This window comes from Kryptolebias marmoratus, linkage group LG1, assembly GCF_001649575.2.
Source record: "Kryptolebias marmoratus isolate JLee-2015 linkage group LG1, ASM164957v2, whole genome shotgun sequence".
NCBI lineage: Eukaryota > Metazoa > Chordata > Actinopteri > Cyprinodontiformes > Rivulidae > Kryptolebias > Kryptolebias marmoratus.
Genome location: NC_051430.1, coordinates 24,725,405 through 24,741,032, shown reverse-complemented (window position 1 = coordinate 24,741,032; position 15,628 = coordinate 24,725,405). Strand labels below are relative to the sequence as shown.

General features: G+C 38.8%; 1 protein-coding gene across 2 annotated transcripts in view; it reads right to left on the bottom strand.

Annotated features, from left to right (window-relative positions):
• Positions 1–8,278: 8,278 nt before the first annotated feature.
• pi4kab (phosphatidylinositol 4-kinase, catalytic, alpha b) overlaps positions 8,279–15,628 on the bottom strand; it is a 27,363-nt gene continuing 20,013 nt past the window's right edge. For both annotated transcript variants that reach the window (XM_017412362.3, XM_017412363.3), the window contains 14 exons: positions 14,436–14,603; positions 14,284–14,337; positions 14,070–14,190; positions 13,854–13,983; positions 11,994–12,137; positions 11,802–11,872; positions 11,556–11,662; positions 11,346–11,450; positions 10,462–10,587; positions 10,205–10,325; positions 9,709–9,868; positions 9,536–9,625; positions 9,360–9,443; positions 8,279–9,276 (listed from right to left, as the gene is read on the bottom strand). In XM_017412362.3, the coding sequence (XP_017267851.1) occupies positions 9,225–9,276; positions 9,360–9,443; positions 9,536–9,625; positions 9,709–9,868; positions 10,205–10,325; positions 10,462–10,587; positions 11,346–11,450; positions 11,556–11,662; positions 11,802–11,872; positions 11,994–12,137; positions 13,854–13,983; positions 14,070–14,190; positions 14,284–14,337; positions 14,436–14,603 (1,533 nt within the window). In that variant the 3' untranslated portion in view covers positions 8,279–9,224. The remainder of the gene's footprint in view (positions 9,277–9,359; positions 9,444–9,535; positions 9,626–9,708; positions 9,869–10,204; positions 10,326–10,461; positions 10,588–11,345; positions 11,451–11,555; positions 11,663–11,801; positions 11,873–11,993; positions 12,138–13,853; positions 13,984–14,069; positions 14,191–14,283; positions 14,338–14,435; positions 14,604–15,628) is intronic.

The following is a 15,628-nucleotide window of genomic DNA, read 5'->3' as shown; positions in this document are numbered from 1 at the left end:
GGGGAGCCGTGGCTCCACCGATTTTAATGAGATGCACAGTGTCAATGGCCACTTTCTCTGAAGAGGCCAAGAAGAAAGGGGTGCTCTCTCTTTTTCTCTGTGCTCCCCTCTCCTCTGTGCCCCTTTCCTCCGACTCCCTCTCTCCTCAGCTCCTGCCCTCCTCCCCAGCTGGCGAGGGGCTTTGTTAGGTGCCAGATGATACCCCAGATGCCCCGGCCCAGCCGCCCCTTTCAGCTACATTCACCAGGCTCCCCTCAGGTCAGAGGTCACCACCGGGCATCTGAATGGGTCTCCGTGGCAACAGTGGCCATGGTGGTCGAGAGTGGCAAAGGCTTTGTGTTCCTGACTGGTTGCCATGGACAGTGCTTCATTAATCTGATTCAGTTCCACACAGAAATCTGAAGTATGATTCAGTGGCAGCAAAAAGTCGTCCATTTTGAAATCAAAGTTTCTTGTTTTCTTGTTACTGAATGTGAAAAGTGTCCTGGATTACTGGATTTGACGGGGTATGAAATGTAAACTAGACAAAACAGAAGTGATATAAGATCGGCTTGTTTTGGAGAAGCCTTGTACATTTCATTTACACCTCCACTTGTGTGTTTGTCATGTTTTTGTTTTGTTTTGTTTTTTATTCTCAAAGCTTGGCGTTGCTTCAGCCCTCTGCTGGGCAAACACATCCCTGCAGGAATCATCAACCTGGCAGCACAAACGCTGAACAAAACAGCAAAAAATGGGGCTAATTTATGTACGGCACAAGGAATTTTCACTATGACCATTTCTTTTTCATGTTTTATATTTCCACTCTACTAAATTTTTATTCCAATAAATGTATTTGACAGCTTTAGTTGATGTAAGATACACAATTCACTTCAAAAGCTCCTAAAATAAAGATTAAATCTGTCTTCCAACTATCTAATTCTTCACACTTTGACAGCACTTCTACTGTTGTTAGCTGTACATTGAACACCTTAATAATAAAGTAAACAGGTTCTCAAGGCAGTGAACCAAAATCATGAGATGAGCTTAACACACCCACAACAATAACATATTTATGTAATGATGCTTCAACAGGAATCATCTAGTAATGCCAAAAAAAAAAACTTTAATCTGAGATTTGATCAGTATGTTTCATTTGATAGTTGCACTCTTGTATTTAATAAATAAATTAACAAAAAACACTAAATATAAACTAGATACTTTCAGAAAGTTATACTGGTATTTTTACCAAAGCAAAAGACCTAGATACTACCTCAACCTTTGAAACAAAGGAACTGCTGAAGTCAGTAAAGGTAATGTTGGTAAAAGTGAGGCAAACCAGATCAAAACAAGCAAAAATGCACCAGATAAAAGGCTGGTATTACAGCAGCACTAAAGAGAATCTCCCTAGGCCAGAGACCACACTACTACTTTTTAGGCTTAAGACTAATTAGGACTTTTAAAATGAAACGAGAGGTCTCATGATGCTTTCAAGAAGTAAAGATTTACGGAAAAAGAAGCGTTTTTACTGCACCTGTAGGTGGTGTTGGGATGGTATTCTTCCCGTTTTTAAACTGCAATGCCAACCTCTGTTTTAGGAGTTAAACTTTATCACTTTAAGGTCAGAGGAAACCATAAAAACAAGACAATAAGGATCAGATTTTAAGACTGATTTATTTTTTCTCTCAAAGAAACCTTTGAAAAAGCAAGAAAAATATCTAAAGTTTTCACATGTAAAAATGTTTCTGACTGCCTCGGCTCTGCTCCCTCTCCTCTCCTCTCCTCTCCTCGCAGCCTCTGTTGGTCACGGTGTCCAAACAGATCAAAGGTCAAACGATAAGGAGATGACGAACACTGGGGCCTATTCAGCAGCGGGACCAGCGGTGAATAACATGCGGGCATCGTGAAACGGTGGAAAAGGGGCAAAAAGAAAGGGGAAAGGAGAAAGTTTTAGCTTTGGTGTGCATCTTGACAAGCCCTTGTGAGTTCTGGAAGTCTATTCTTTCAAGCCGCCATAGAAAGGCTTTTTGAAACTCAGGTTTGTCATGCTAATGTAGTGTTTTGTATCAAATACTCCAAGATATTCTATAATGGTGAGTTTAATCCTAGTGGTGGGACAAAGTACTTGCGTATATCCGCTTTTTAGGCATGTTTGATGTAAAGCGTATGTAACCTGCAGGTAAACTGTGACTCTGTGTTGGTCGGCTCCAACCCCTCCTTTCAGTAATACAACAGCAGAACAGAGGAAAGGTCGACCCTTTCTTTGCCCTTGGATTCATGCAAAATCTAGTAAAACCAGACAATGTGTCACCGATCAATGGGAAGTTTTTGTTTAGTTGCATTTCAGAGTTTCTTTCTACGTAGGAGTACAGAGACAGAACCCAGAGCTGAGCAAGCACAAAACAAGAGTCAGTGTGTAAAACCTACTTTGTGATAGTTATTTTTATCTGTGGAAAGCAGTTCATTCAACTTTCAACATTTTCAGGATTGTTTTTGTAGCGCTGTGAACCTCTACTGTACCTGAAGCTATTTTAAAGTGACAGAAAAGTTATAAACACTTATCATATCTTACCTGCTGCAGATATCTGTTTGAACAGCCTCAGTTTAGAGTTTAATTCTGACAGCACTGATGAGCTGATGGCTAGTCCAAGCAGGACCAAGGCCCACATGGATTGCTGCCCTCTTAAAAATCACTCTACAGAGGTTCATGCAAATTTAATAACACCTCCTACCACTTTTACACAGATGATGTCCGGCTGCACTTACTGCTCTTTTAAGGACTGAGTTTTTTAGATTGTCAGAGCTACTTGAGTGTGTGTCTGAAAGTGAGCATTGATTAAAAAATAATTACCTGTAGGTAGATTCTGATAAAACAGAGTATCTGATCATTGCTCCGACACCGTGCTTCCACTAATCAGACATGAAATTGGCCGTTTAGACTCTGCTGATAGTATTTCCTCAGACCTGATTCAAAACTAGAGGGGTCCCTGTTTTCCAAGCAGCTGCGCCTCGACTGAGGAATGAACTCCCCTTGTTTTTACGATTCACTGACAGTGTTGAGTCCTTTGAAAAGCAGCTGAAGACATTTTCATTCGGACAAGCTTTCAGTTAAATGATTTTCCTTTTTTTATTGCTGTTCTTATATCTGTTACATCTATTAGCTGTACATATTGTGTTGTTTTTTTTATTTTATTGTGAAGAAATTGGTGATATTATCTGTGAAAGATGTTACATAAAAAAAATTTTTCTTAATACTTACAAATGCTGTTTCATAAACATTTACATTTATGTCAATTTCACGTTACACAGTCATTTACACAGAACTTTGTGGTTATTTACAAATGCAGCACTTCCTGTGCAGCTTGGGGCACTTCCTGCAGGAATAAACACGCAGTTAAGGATTATAAAGTCATTTTAAGACAAATGCAATCCACTCAGGTTGACTAACTATTAGTTTAGGATTAAACTCTATTTCTTCAAACTGAGGCTGTTTTAAAAACTGTATAAAAATCAAGTGGTAAACAAATATAACAAGGTTTGACTATGTTTGTTTATAAAAAAAGATCTTAATGTTTTAATCTTAAGTTAAATTAATTATAATCTGTTATTTTTGTTCTTTTGGGGAAAAAAAGAGCAACAAGAACAAGAGCTGCTCCTCATCCTCACAGACATCTATGATTTCAGCTTATTATTATCACGTATAAATTGCTTTCAGATTTCTATTTGTTTGGGGAAATAACATAGCTCCATTTTCACCTGAACTATCTTCCTAAGGACATAATTTCCAGTCATAAAATCCAAAGACTTTTTTTTTTTTTTTTTTACACATTTCCACCTTTATTAGAGAATGATAATGGAGAGGAGAAGGAAACGTGAGGGATGACATGTAATAAAGATCCAGTCAGCCAGGAACTGAACCAGAGATTCACTGCTTCAGGGCATTTGCACCCATTCAGTATGCACCACTCAGCTATCAGGTCACAGTTATAGCTCGTTTTTTTTTTTTTTTTTCAGAATCATTTGTAGTCATGGCCACATTAAACATGACGACCAAAATACAAGCATTCAGGTATTCTCTGAACACTACAGGACAAAGTTGTATAGGTAGTTGGGTTTCAAAGATCTATTAGATACTCCAAAGAGATGAAAACAGAAAAAAACAAAACACTTAAGTGTTGCAGTTACACTGAGGGAGACAGCCTGACTTTTCAATTTTCTTTTTCCACCATTAAAACCCTCCCCAACATCAACGCCGCTATTTAGAGCCCAGCCTCTGTTCCTGCTTCAGTCTCATCAATAGGCCCGACTGTCTGCTCTGATCCGTCACACAAACAGCTCTTTCTTCTCAAATTTACTCTTTACAGCTTGAAACAGTTCAGAGAAGAGTTAATTATTGCACAGCACACTGATCCACGACCGCACCAGCTAAAGAAGCATGAATGTGTCACAAGATGCCCTGCAGTTTGATTCATGTGATGAAGGACACATACAACAACTGTTTGAATAAAAGCAACACAAAGCAAAGACAACAGCACAGTTTCCCATTAACAAATAAAACGTTTCAAAGATAATCTCTCACATCTGCTGAAATTGTGAATCAGTACCTTCACTATAATTTAAATATCTGCCCCCACATCTGCACTCAGGATCAATATTATTTTGTATACACCTTACAATGAAAATCTTTCATTTCTTTTCCACATCCTTAAGGTTTTTATTTTCTTAATGGTTTGAATATTGTAGAAACTTTACACATAAAGGTGTATAAATATTAATTAATGATTGTTTTTAAATGACATATTTTCTTCCCATTTTAATTTATATTGTGGTACAGCATTCTTTATTTCTGTTAAGTGTTTTTGACGTTGTCAGGCTACAACTTTTTGCCCTTATGCAGATGGTTTGTGTTTATTCTCATATTACTTCATGTTTTTTTTTTTTTTTGCCATTTATTCTCATTAAATGTAAATAAAAATGTAAGAACCTCGACCACTGCTTTGTAAGGAAAAAAATTAATCTTTGGATATAATATTTGTTCTAGCCTCATAGCAATAGTTCAGATCTTTTGAAATGGGGTTCTGAATGATTGTCTTACCTGGGGTAGAAAGTTCTTTGAATGACCTCAGTTTGAATAAAGAGTTTATTTCTGACTGGACTGACAAGCTCATGGCTAGTTTGAGAAAAGTAGATTGCTATCATCTTAAAACAATAAAACTAAACATTTACACTGCCTTTGATTTTGGTGAGCAACACTGGAGCGCCACAGAAGACTCTCCTCTCTTCCTTCCTCTTCACCTTTTACACCACAGCCTTTAATTAATGCAGCCATCTTTAGAAGACTCTGCCATACGTGGTTGCATCACTGTAGGTGATGAGACCAATAACTGGACTGTGGTGGCAACTTTGTCAGATGGTATGAGCTGAACCATCTACAGCTCAAAGTGACAAAGTCAAAACCGGTCATAGACTTGAAGAGGACCAGTGACCCCTGTCTCCATACAAGGGAGTCTCTGTGTAGAAGACAAAAAATGTCTGGGTGTCTATTTAAACAATAAACTGGACTGGGTAAAACAATTTGAGGTAGTTTACGCAAAAGGTCAGAGCAGCCTCTACCTCCTGAGGAAGCTGAGGCTCTTTAATTTCTGCAGGACAGTGCTGAGGATGTTTTATGAGTCCGTAGCAGCCAGAGCAGTCTTGTTTGCTGTAGAGTGCTGGGGCAGCAGCTTGAAAGTGGCTGACTGTAACAGACTGAACAAACTGACTGGAAGGGGCCAGTGATGTGGTGGGAGTGCAGCTGGACTCACTGACTGCAGGGACAGAGAGGATATCATTGTCTAAATTAAACTCAGTCCTGGACAGCGTATCCAGGCCAGTCCATAACATCCTGACTGAGCACAGAGGTGTGTTCAGGAACAGACTCGGCCGGCTCAGATGCACCACAGGGCGTCACAGTCAATCCTGCCAGTGGCCATCAGACTTTATAACTCCTGCCTCATAGTGTCAGACACTCAAACATAACACAACACTGTATATAATATGTGTAAATACTCTGTCATACTTTCCACCTGCATATATATATATATATATATATATATATGTATTACAATAACATTTACAGACACAGTACACACTGGTATCTTGTTCTTTTGATTTATTCTTCACCAGGACTTTTACTTATCTTTGAAGTGTTGTCTCTGTTTAAGTGTTTTTCTTTTGCTGGATCTGCTGTAACAAACCCAGTTTCCCCCTGGGATGAATGAAGCATCCTGATTCTGAATACATACATATATATACATAGTATTTGCACTTCAACCTCCTAAAACATTGCACCTGACTGAACCCAAATAGAAACCAAGTTAATCAGTGATTTGATCTCCGTACAATACATCCAGCTGCAATGAAATATTAACCGAATGATGCACAGTGTCACAGGAGGCCATCAGACAACTTTTTTTTTTTTTTAATTAGAGTCAGGATTTTTTATTAAACCACAGCCATATCAGCTGTGAAACAGAAAAAAAGAGATATGCAATGTGTTGTCATGGGATCACTTATTTACCTTTCCTTGCTGCTCTCAACCTTTTCATTTCATAATGATTGTTTGGCCTCATGTGTGATGGCTTGAGCTGCGTTGGCTTCTCTTTTGCTGACACATTCAGCCAACCCACCCCCAGATCCCTCAAGTGCTATTTGATGCTGCACTAATGTCGCTCCTATTGAAATTAGATAAACGAATAGCTCGAATGTAATGGTAAAGCAAAAGACAGACTGTTGTGATTTCACAAAGCCAAAAACCTTCAGCCTTATTGTCTTTCAAAGTAGTAATATTCCACATCTTTTCCTGTGAGTTCCACATCAAATAGCTGCGGAGGTGTAGCTGCTGGTGGAGCATAAGCAGCTCTGAAACCAGAGTGAACCTGCCAATTTGCAAAGGTCTGCTTTATTATCCAGTGTCAGAGTATTTAACAGAGTTTTTCAAACAGGTAAGTACATGTTTGTTGCTGCCATCAGGATGAGATCTTCAAAAGCAGACTCTTTTCCTTCAAACCCCACTCATTATTACACTTACTACTTAAAATGAAGTTTAACAGCATTGATCTTCTGCTCTGATGTTTCCAGCTGTTACTCTGTTTTAATCATTTTTAAAGCGGCAGCCATGAAAAATAAGGATAAACAGTGTCAGACTGGCTGCATGTTAATTATGGCTTTTTTTTCCAATCAACAACCAGGAGCTGTGACTCTCATTAAATACAGTATCACATGCTGCCCTCTGGTGGATGATAACATAGAACAGATGTGGCTGAACTCTGTTTTGAGCAGATGGCATTTGTAAAATATAAAAATAAAAAGACTGCATGAAAACAGGAGTTAAGTGTTTTTGATCAGGCTCTCTGAGGGCATCTTTTTATAAACTTTTGTCATTTTTAAACACTAAAACAGATCTCTCTCCCATCTTTGCTCATATGGTTTTTAGTTTTGATAGTTTTGCAACTGTAAATTTTAAACCATATAAACACAAAAAAGAAGACAGATCAGTTCTACTCTCACTACGAGAAGTAGAAAAAGTGAAAAATAAACATACAAAAGACAGTGCTGCCTTTTAGTCAAATTTAACACTTTTGCATATTGAATAATCCATCCATCCATTTTCTTCACCCACTTCTCTATTCGGGGTCACAGAGAGCTGGTGCCTATCTCCAGCAGTCACTGTGCGAGAGGCAGGGTACACCCTGGACAGGTCATAATGAATAATATATAAGTGTATATAATAAATAGACAAACTATCTTGAGTCCATACTGAAGTAAATAATTATTTATTACTGAAAATCAAAAAGAAGTCAAAGAATTGATTATTACTACAGAGCCCTGTTGTTGTGATACACACAGCGTTGTGACTGTCTTGCTAAAATAACCCTACATATAAATATATTATTAATCACTACAACCAGTTTTGTGTTGGCTAAGATCAATTATCTGTGGCGACCATCTTGAATCAGGTTGATTCCAAAAGCTAAATAGTTGTCGATGTACATCTAATGATTCCTTTCTGAGTTTCATTCAAATTCATCCAGTGGTTCATGAGATATTTTTTTTATAACAGATACGATCACACACACAGTTTGATCAAAAACATTATTGTTCATCTTTGCCTTCCGGAGGTGAGCGCTAATCAAAGGTTTTTCTACAAACTGTTATCTCAGCTCCTGTATGAGTTTTAATTGATATGTCTGTAACATTTTGTCAGTATTACAACGTTTGATGTTACGTTTTGTTCAAGATAAAAAAAAAAAAAATCTGTATCTTTAAGTTAATAGATCTTTATTTGATTTCATATCGTATGCTTTCTCATTCAAAAGGCATGAAAATAGAAAAGGAGACAGAAAATGGATTATGATATAAATGTACAAAGAGAAGCAAAATCTTTACAACCATTAACAGTCAGTGACTTCTTGGTGACGTGGAGCACAGCACTTTGGAATAAATCTTTTACCAAAAGCCACATCGAACACAAGCTGACATGATGGTTAAACATTTAACTTCATGCAACAGCCCGACATTTAAAACCTACTTTTATTTTCATCCACAAACAATAGAAAAGCTTATTTTAAGTGCATTATCTTCCCTCCCCCTTTGGCACTGCTAAATATACAAAACGTCTAGAACCTGTGCACATCCATTCTCCCGTTGAAAGTGAAAATATGAAAACTCCAAAAAGAAACACACAGTGTAACCCAAGTCTATACAGTCAAGTCTCACTGTAAAATACAGACTGAGAACGATGGCACAGCTCGAAGAACTCTGACTGGTTCATTTAAAAAGAGAAGCACAGGAATACAGTCAAGTACAAGATGACAATAGGCCACATTGGTCAGAACTGAAACCAGTCGACTTCATCTACTTTACATTTAATCTTCAGACCCCCATCGAAAATCAACCGAATCCACATTCACAAATATTGCTAATAAAAACGAGCACAAACTCTGATAAAGTATTTACTGAGCGTGCAAATTACTGAGAGGCATCAGTCCAAGTCCACAGAAGTCAAGATGCTAGCACAACGGTTCAATAATTAGGAGGAACATTAATTTCAACGTAATAAATAAGGAAAGCTAAAGCAAACACAAAAAACAATCATTCAACAATTAGCAGGAACATTGAGTCATAATCTTCAGTTGTGAATACAACAAAAGGCACACGTGCACAGATCATGTACCAGCCAACATATGCACATGCTTAGGCACAAACGTTTAGTATGGGATCTGGTTTTGGTAATACTGGATCATGTCGTACGTCCGACTCCTGTTGTAAAAGAAAAAAAAAAGATGCAATCAGGCTGAAATTCCGCAATAAAAAGAATGAAAGAAGAAGAAAAATCTACAGACCTGTTGCTGAGGAAACAGTTCTGGATAACTTTAATGATGAAGGAAGCTGCATCTTTCTCACTCAGACCCGGGTTGAACCGCTGCCTAAATGTGGAGAAGCAACAACAGCTCGTGATATTTAAAATACTCACGTGTTTATTAAGTTCCAGAAGCACACGAGCACAACTAAGACTCACTTGAGTAGTTTGATGGTCTGTCCTCTGAAGCAGGGAAGACCAGTGTCCAGCATGAGATTCACTAAGGAGACCACAGCATCCATGTAGGGCCTGGTTCACAAGAGGAAAAGGCCTTATTATCATCATCATCCAGCTGTGCCGTCAGAAGTTACTTTAGGTCATCTGCAGCTCACCTCACAGCAAGGTACCCTCTCACACACATCTCCATGAACCACTTGAAAGGTGTAGCCTCCATTTTTCCACCCATAATCATCACCATCTCGTCTGTGAGCTTGATATCTGGCTCCCAGCCGAGGTTGCCACCAGGAGAGCTTTCAAACATGAACCCAAAATCTGGAAAAAAAAAAAAAAAAATAGCAAAATGGATGCTAAGACTGTTTGTGTTGTCATTATGCCCTTATTTAATAGGATCATCAGCACTTTTGGATATTTAAACAGCCAACAGATGGGGTCACACACCTTTGTCACTGTTATTTTATGGGTCGGAAGCTGAAAAGTTTGGGAACCACTGATCTATAACACTGATTCTAAAGTGGACAGAAATCTCATAGTATACTGGGTGAACTAGGTGGTCAAATAATGGTGTTTTAATTTTTTTCCCCTCTTTATATGGTTCAAAAGTAGGTTGAGTTGTGCCACAAACTATAGCTAAAAACATGTTGAACACACCAATGTGGATGAGATGGCCCTGGCTGTCCAGCATGATGTTTCCGTTGTGTCTGTCTTTTATCTGCAGTAGGAAGAGCAGCAGGCTGTAGGCTGCCATGCTGCGAATGAAGTTGTACCGTGCCTGGAAGAACGAGCACAGAAGGAAACAATAGTTTAGACGGTCAGTGAAAACGATTCTTAAACATGGATGAATATTATAGATTTAATTAGGTCGGATGTGGAGAAGCCTGGTAGAGACAGTGAAATTAGGGATTTACTTTCTGAAATGCGAGAGTGGATTCGTCTCCGTATTGGTTCCTGAAGTAGTCGTACATGCCAAAGTCCGTCTGTCGGCCCAGCTGGTCACGAGACTTGCAGTCTGGGATGCACTCGATCACTCCGCACTGATGGAATATCAGAAAACACATGAATAAAAAGAAAAATGTGTCTTTTTTTCAGAGATTGTAGTCTTTATTTCAGGTGTGGGCAATTCTATCATTTTAAAACATTTGTTTTTTAACATTTTATAGTTTCTGTCAGAAGTCTACATGGACCAGTGAACCTGAGGACCTGAGACCTGGAGTTTTACTGCAGGTCCTCCCATCTGTTTACCATTAAGAGAAGTGAAGGCAAGTCAGTTTATTTATAAGCACTTTTAAAAAACAAACAATAATTGGCTAAAGGGATGTGCAGCTACAGTAACTAAACTCAAATAAAGTAATACAGCACAATTAAACTGACATAAAACATTAAAGCAGATATTAACGCTCAGAATGAGTCTCAGACTGTTCAAAGTTTAGGCCCGGATATGACCCGACCTTCTCTGGGATTAAATCCTCAGTTCTGAGAAGGCCCATCGGACAGAACCAAACATGACGACTTGGTCAGAAAGATAGATTTAAAACAACCAAAAATGCAACAAACAGTGTACAAGACACAAAGTGGTGCTTTATAAATGGATTATCCATCTTTAACTTGTTAATATGCAATGAAACGTGCCACAGCAGTTTGTGACTGTTTTTTCCTGGCAAACTTGTTTGGATATTTCTGTTCAATATCAAACCCAATCCCCATCTGACCAGGTTCTATCCCAGAAAATGCTGAGACGTCATACACCTTGCAGGAAGTGGTAAAGCGCTAAAAAAAATAAAAATAAACTTACTCCAGGCGCTGTGGCCACAACCCTGTAAGGAAACACATAGAGATCCAGGCCCACCATCTGGAAGATGTTCTTAAACAAGCTGATGATCTGAAGAGCCAGCATGTCCTGGAAAGACGTAAAGAACAGAAGAACATCCTGTTAAATCAGATCAAAGACTGATAATAAATGATAACCAAGAAGGAAGCTGAAGATCAGGAGTGTGACACAGACCTGTCTACAGTCATCTCCAACTTTAAAGATGGCTGCTTGCCAGCAGACTCTCCTGGCCTCTTCTTCATTTTTCACCTCATCTACAGAATCTGAGCGAGACTGAAGGCCTGAGAGAAGAAGTTAGGATGGACAGATTTGAGAACCAAGAACTCTCCGATAAGTTACTCTTGTATAAATAATGATCAAACAAAAATGACACAAAGCAGGATATTCTGATCTATCCGCAGAGGAGGCATTTAACAGTACCTTCTTTTTCAAGCTCACTGACTCCACACCTCTTAACTTTGAACTTGGCCAGGTATGGAGCTTTGGCAGCACTAAACAGAGATGAAGAGAAGGAAGGAATGCTTTCAAAAAATACAGTGAAGCTTTTATTTATTTATTTATGTTTAAGTAATTTGTTCATTTGGTTGAACTGAGGTGAATTCGAAGGCCCACCTCTGCATGGGAGTCCCAGACTTATAGTCTATATCCAAAACTATGGCCTCTGGGTTACTGGGAAGATAACAGCCACGCTGGACTTTAATCTGTGACAGGGCTTCCAGGCAGGCCTTCTTCCTTTCCTCCCCTTTTGGAAAAGGCCTGACAAAAACAAACACAACTTAAAACCAAACTTTGCACACGTCTTTGTCAGACCACTGAGATCTATGGGCATCTCACTAAATGACTCCAGACCACAAGTGACAACCAGGTTCTGCTGCTGGTCACAAAGAAGAGGCACTAATAAGGAGCTGAAGCCAGGGGACAGCAGAGGTTTCTCTCCTGTTGTTGCAATTAGTGTTGTAATGAGGGCAGAGGGGAACTTGTGGTTCTCTAGAGGGCTGACAAAACACTTTCTGTTTGCAGGCTGTCAAAAAGCAGCTCATCAGCTACACTGCAGTCACACGGGCTGACATGCAGTCGGAGAACACAGTAAAATGTTTTCCACAGCGATGCATAATTAAAGTGACAGAGGAGCGACAAATAGCTAAATTAATGAACAACAAAGGGATTTAGAGAGCAGAGCACAGGAGACAGGAAATGGAACAAAACATCTTTGCTCAAGGGAAATCTCCTCACATCATAAACACCTTGAGCATTACCTGGAGGCTTTCATTTAACAAAAGTTACACCGTGGTAATAACTTTAAAGCCTTTAAAACTTCAAAACCATTCCATTTTAAACGGTTTTCTTTAAATTTTCATGAACAACATTAGATTATGAGTGCATTATGTTGTATCAGGATTTGAAATAACATTCAACAAAAATGATGTAAGAAGAGTTTGGGTAAAAAGGTAAGTTAAAGTAATAAAAATAGGAGATTAGGTGAAACAAAGATCACGGAGCCGTTTGCCCTGTTGCATGTAAAAAGCCATTATCTAAAACTGACAGGACACAGGCCTGAGCGGGTACAATAGGTTTTAAACACCTGATCACCTTCAGGTGACCCTGATCTCCCCTGAGCAACTAAAACTTTGATCAAACCTCAATCTCCATCTCATAGCTGTTTCTCTTTGATAACCAAAAATCAAAAACTTGGCTCCAGAGGCGCACTAACACATTTAAACTGTGAAGTTAAAGCTGCAAAGAGTGCTTAAAAGGTTATCACACATCAAATAAACATGGCGTCATAAATACAGGTCAACATCAGGAACAGAGATATTTGTTGTTTGCTGGTAATATTAAATCATCAAGACAAACAACATGTGACCCCTGCTGGCAAAATGATTTAAAATGAGGAATTTTTAAATATTGAGTTAATATTATTTTAAAACTCTCTGTCTCAAAAGCCTCAAAATGATATGTAGTTTGTTGCAATTTAGTGACTCATCACCTGGCCTGGCCTCAAGCTAGTTTTGACGGCAAACATTATACGAAGGGATTTCCCGGCGCTAAGACAGCTGGCAGAAAAAACAGGTCCATTTCACAGCAAATTAAACAAATTAGAATTAGGTTGTTTTTTTTCCGAAGAAGTAATTGTGAGAAAACTTTGATTTAAAGGTAGATTAAGAAGGTTATATGCTATTTTAGTTGCTGGGATCACTACATCTATGCAGTCATTTTTAAACAAATTTTAAACAAACTCATTTTGCCAACACGGGTCACAATTGTTTCAAAAATGCATCGCAGCCCCCTGAACTGTAATCTAACTAAATCCTGAGACGCTTAAAGATTCTCAGTCCCAGTGTCCAAAAGTCAACATTCACAAAAGTAGGATATATGAACCGATGGGGGAAAAATACCTCATGCCACAGCTGTCACAAGTGCAAAGAAACGAAAAATGAAGTGGTTAGGGTTAAAAGTAATGTGTGATCGTACTTGATAGTGGCAGACACATTGGTAATCTTGTTGAAGAAGTCAAACTCCCTCTGGTAAAAGTCTTTGGCCGGGCCAGACAGGGAGCCAGTAATTTCCTCCACCATCTGTTCCAGCAGCTCGCCAATGTCAGCTGCATAAAAAGAATAAAACAAAACCGTTTATTTTTACATTTTTATTTGCTCATGTTGCGTCAGATGGAGGCGGAGGACAGCTCACGGTCTTTCTGGTGTCCTTCTTCATCCAAGAATATGTTGGTTTTCATGTTCCAGATAAACTGATGAGCCAGCAGCTGAGACTTCTGAGCGGCCCACAAGATGTACTCTCTGACATAACCCATCTGTATTTCAGGGTAAACGGAAAAAAGAGAGAACAGTTCAGCATCAAAGAAGGGTTTAAAAGAATTTGCTGCCTCAGAAAATGTAGTACTTACCTTGTCGTACCGAAGAGCTTGGACAATTTGAGGAATGTAAAATAAAATGGCATCCTAGAAAGAATAAAAAAAGTTTTATTGTATAGAATAAAACATTAATCAATAAAATGACAATTCCTAGTCGACTTTGTGTGATGTGTTTATGTGCGTACAGGAGGAAAGGAGCGCAGCACTTTGACCCCGTACTGGGCGGTGAGGGGGTGAGGAGGGTACATGGAGGAGAAGTAGGACAGGCCAGTCGGAGGGTCTGCTGGGGCCCAGCACAGGATGTGACTCAGTTCTGGGGAGTCAGCATCAATTGTGTGCCACGTCACCAAGAACTAAAGAAAACAAACAACAAAAGATTCAGCTCAGATTCATCACTGGCACAACATGCTGTGATGCAATCAGCGTCACATGATCAGATCTGACAGTGAACAAATTAACCTCAGGAGGAAGCTCTGTTTATGACTTACTTTAAAAAACAAAACAAAACAGGTATATAAAGTAACAACAGGTCATTTAATAACTGATGACACTCCTTGGGGAAACTGTGCTCTGCCTGCTTTTTAAACAGGTATGGAGCTCATTAAATAACAAAATAATTCCTCACGTGACATGACAACTTGAAAACAAAACCTTTAGCCATCGAAACTTTTCTTTTTGTCCAGTTTGTTGTATCCTTACAGAAAAACAGCCATCGTGCTGATGCAGTGATGACAAATAAAGACTACATTATGATGTTTCACGACTGGACTTTCTGAGTCCCAACGTTTAAAAAAGTTGTTTACTTTGTGTTGATCAAAAACATAGAAAGCATACTCCCAAACCAGACAAGAGTTTTTTTAATGTAATAAAGTAACATGTTGCACCTTCTGAAAGATCTGTTTATTCCATGAATTTTTTCATATTCCATTTACAGTAAATTTACCTGTTAGTTTTTAAACCAAATGTCTGTTATATGTTAGAATAATACAGTTCAAATTATTCATTTTTATTTATGCTCTACTGTTGATGTCACTTATATCCAGGGGTGGAAATTAAAAATTTTGTTACCAGCCACTCACATATTTTACCAGCCACTATTTTTGATTTTTGTGGTTTTAGAAAGCTTCCACTTCAGTATCCGATGATATTTAACATTAACACAAACAGCTGTAGTTTTCGGTTTGTAAACATGATGGTAGCAGTTTTTGACGGGTAGCACCGACCGTTAGACATAGCTGTTTAGCCGAGCTATGGTAGGAAAATCTGACGAGGAAGCACAGATCGTCAGAACACCGGCCGTAGGCGCGAACGCACACTGACCGACGTCATGACGTCATTGATTTAGTTAAAAAAAACGTTTAACTTTCGGTTCTTCCCT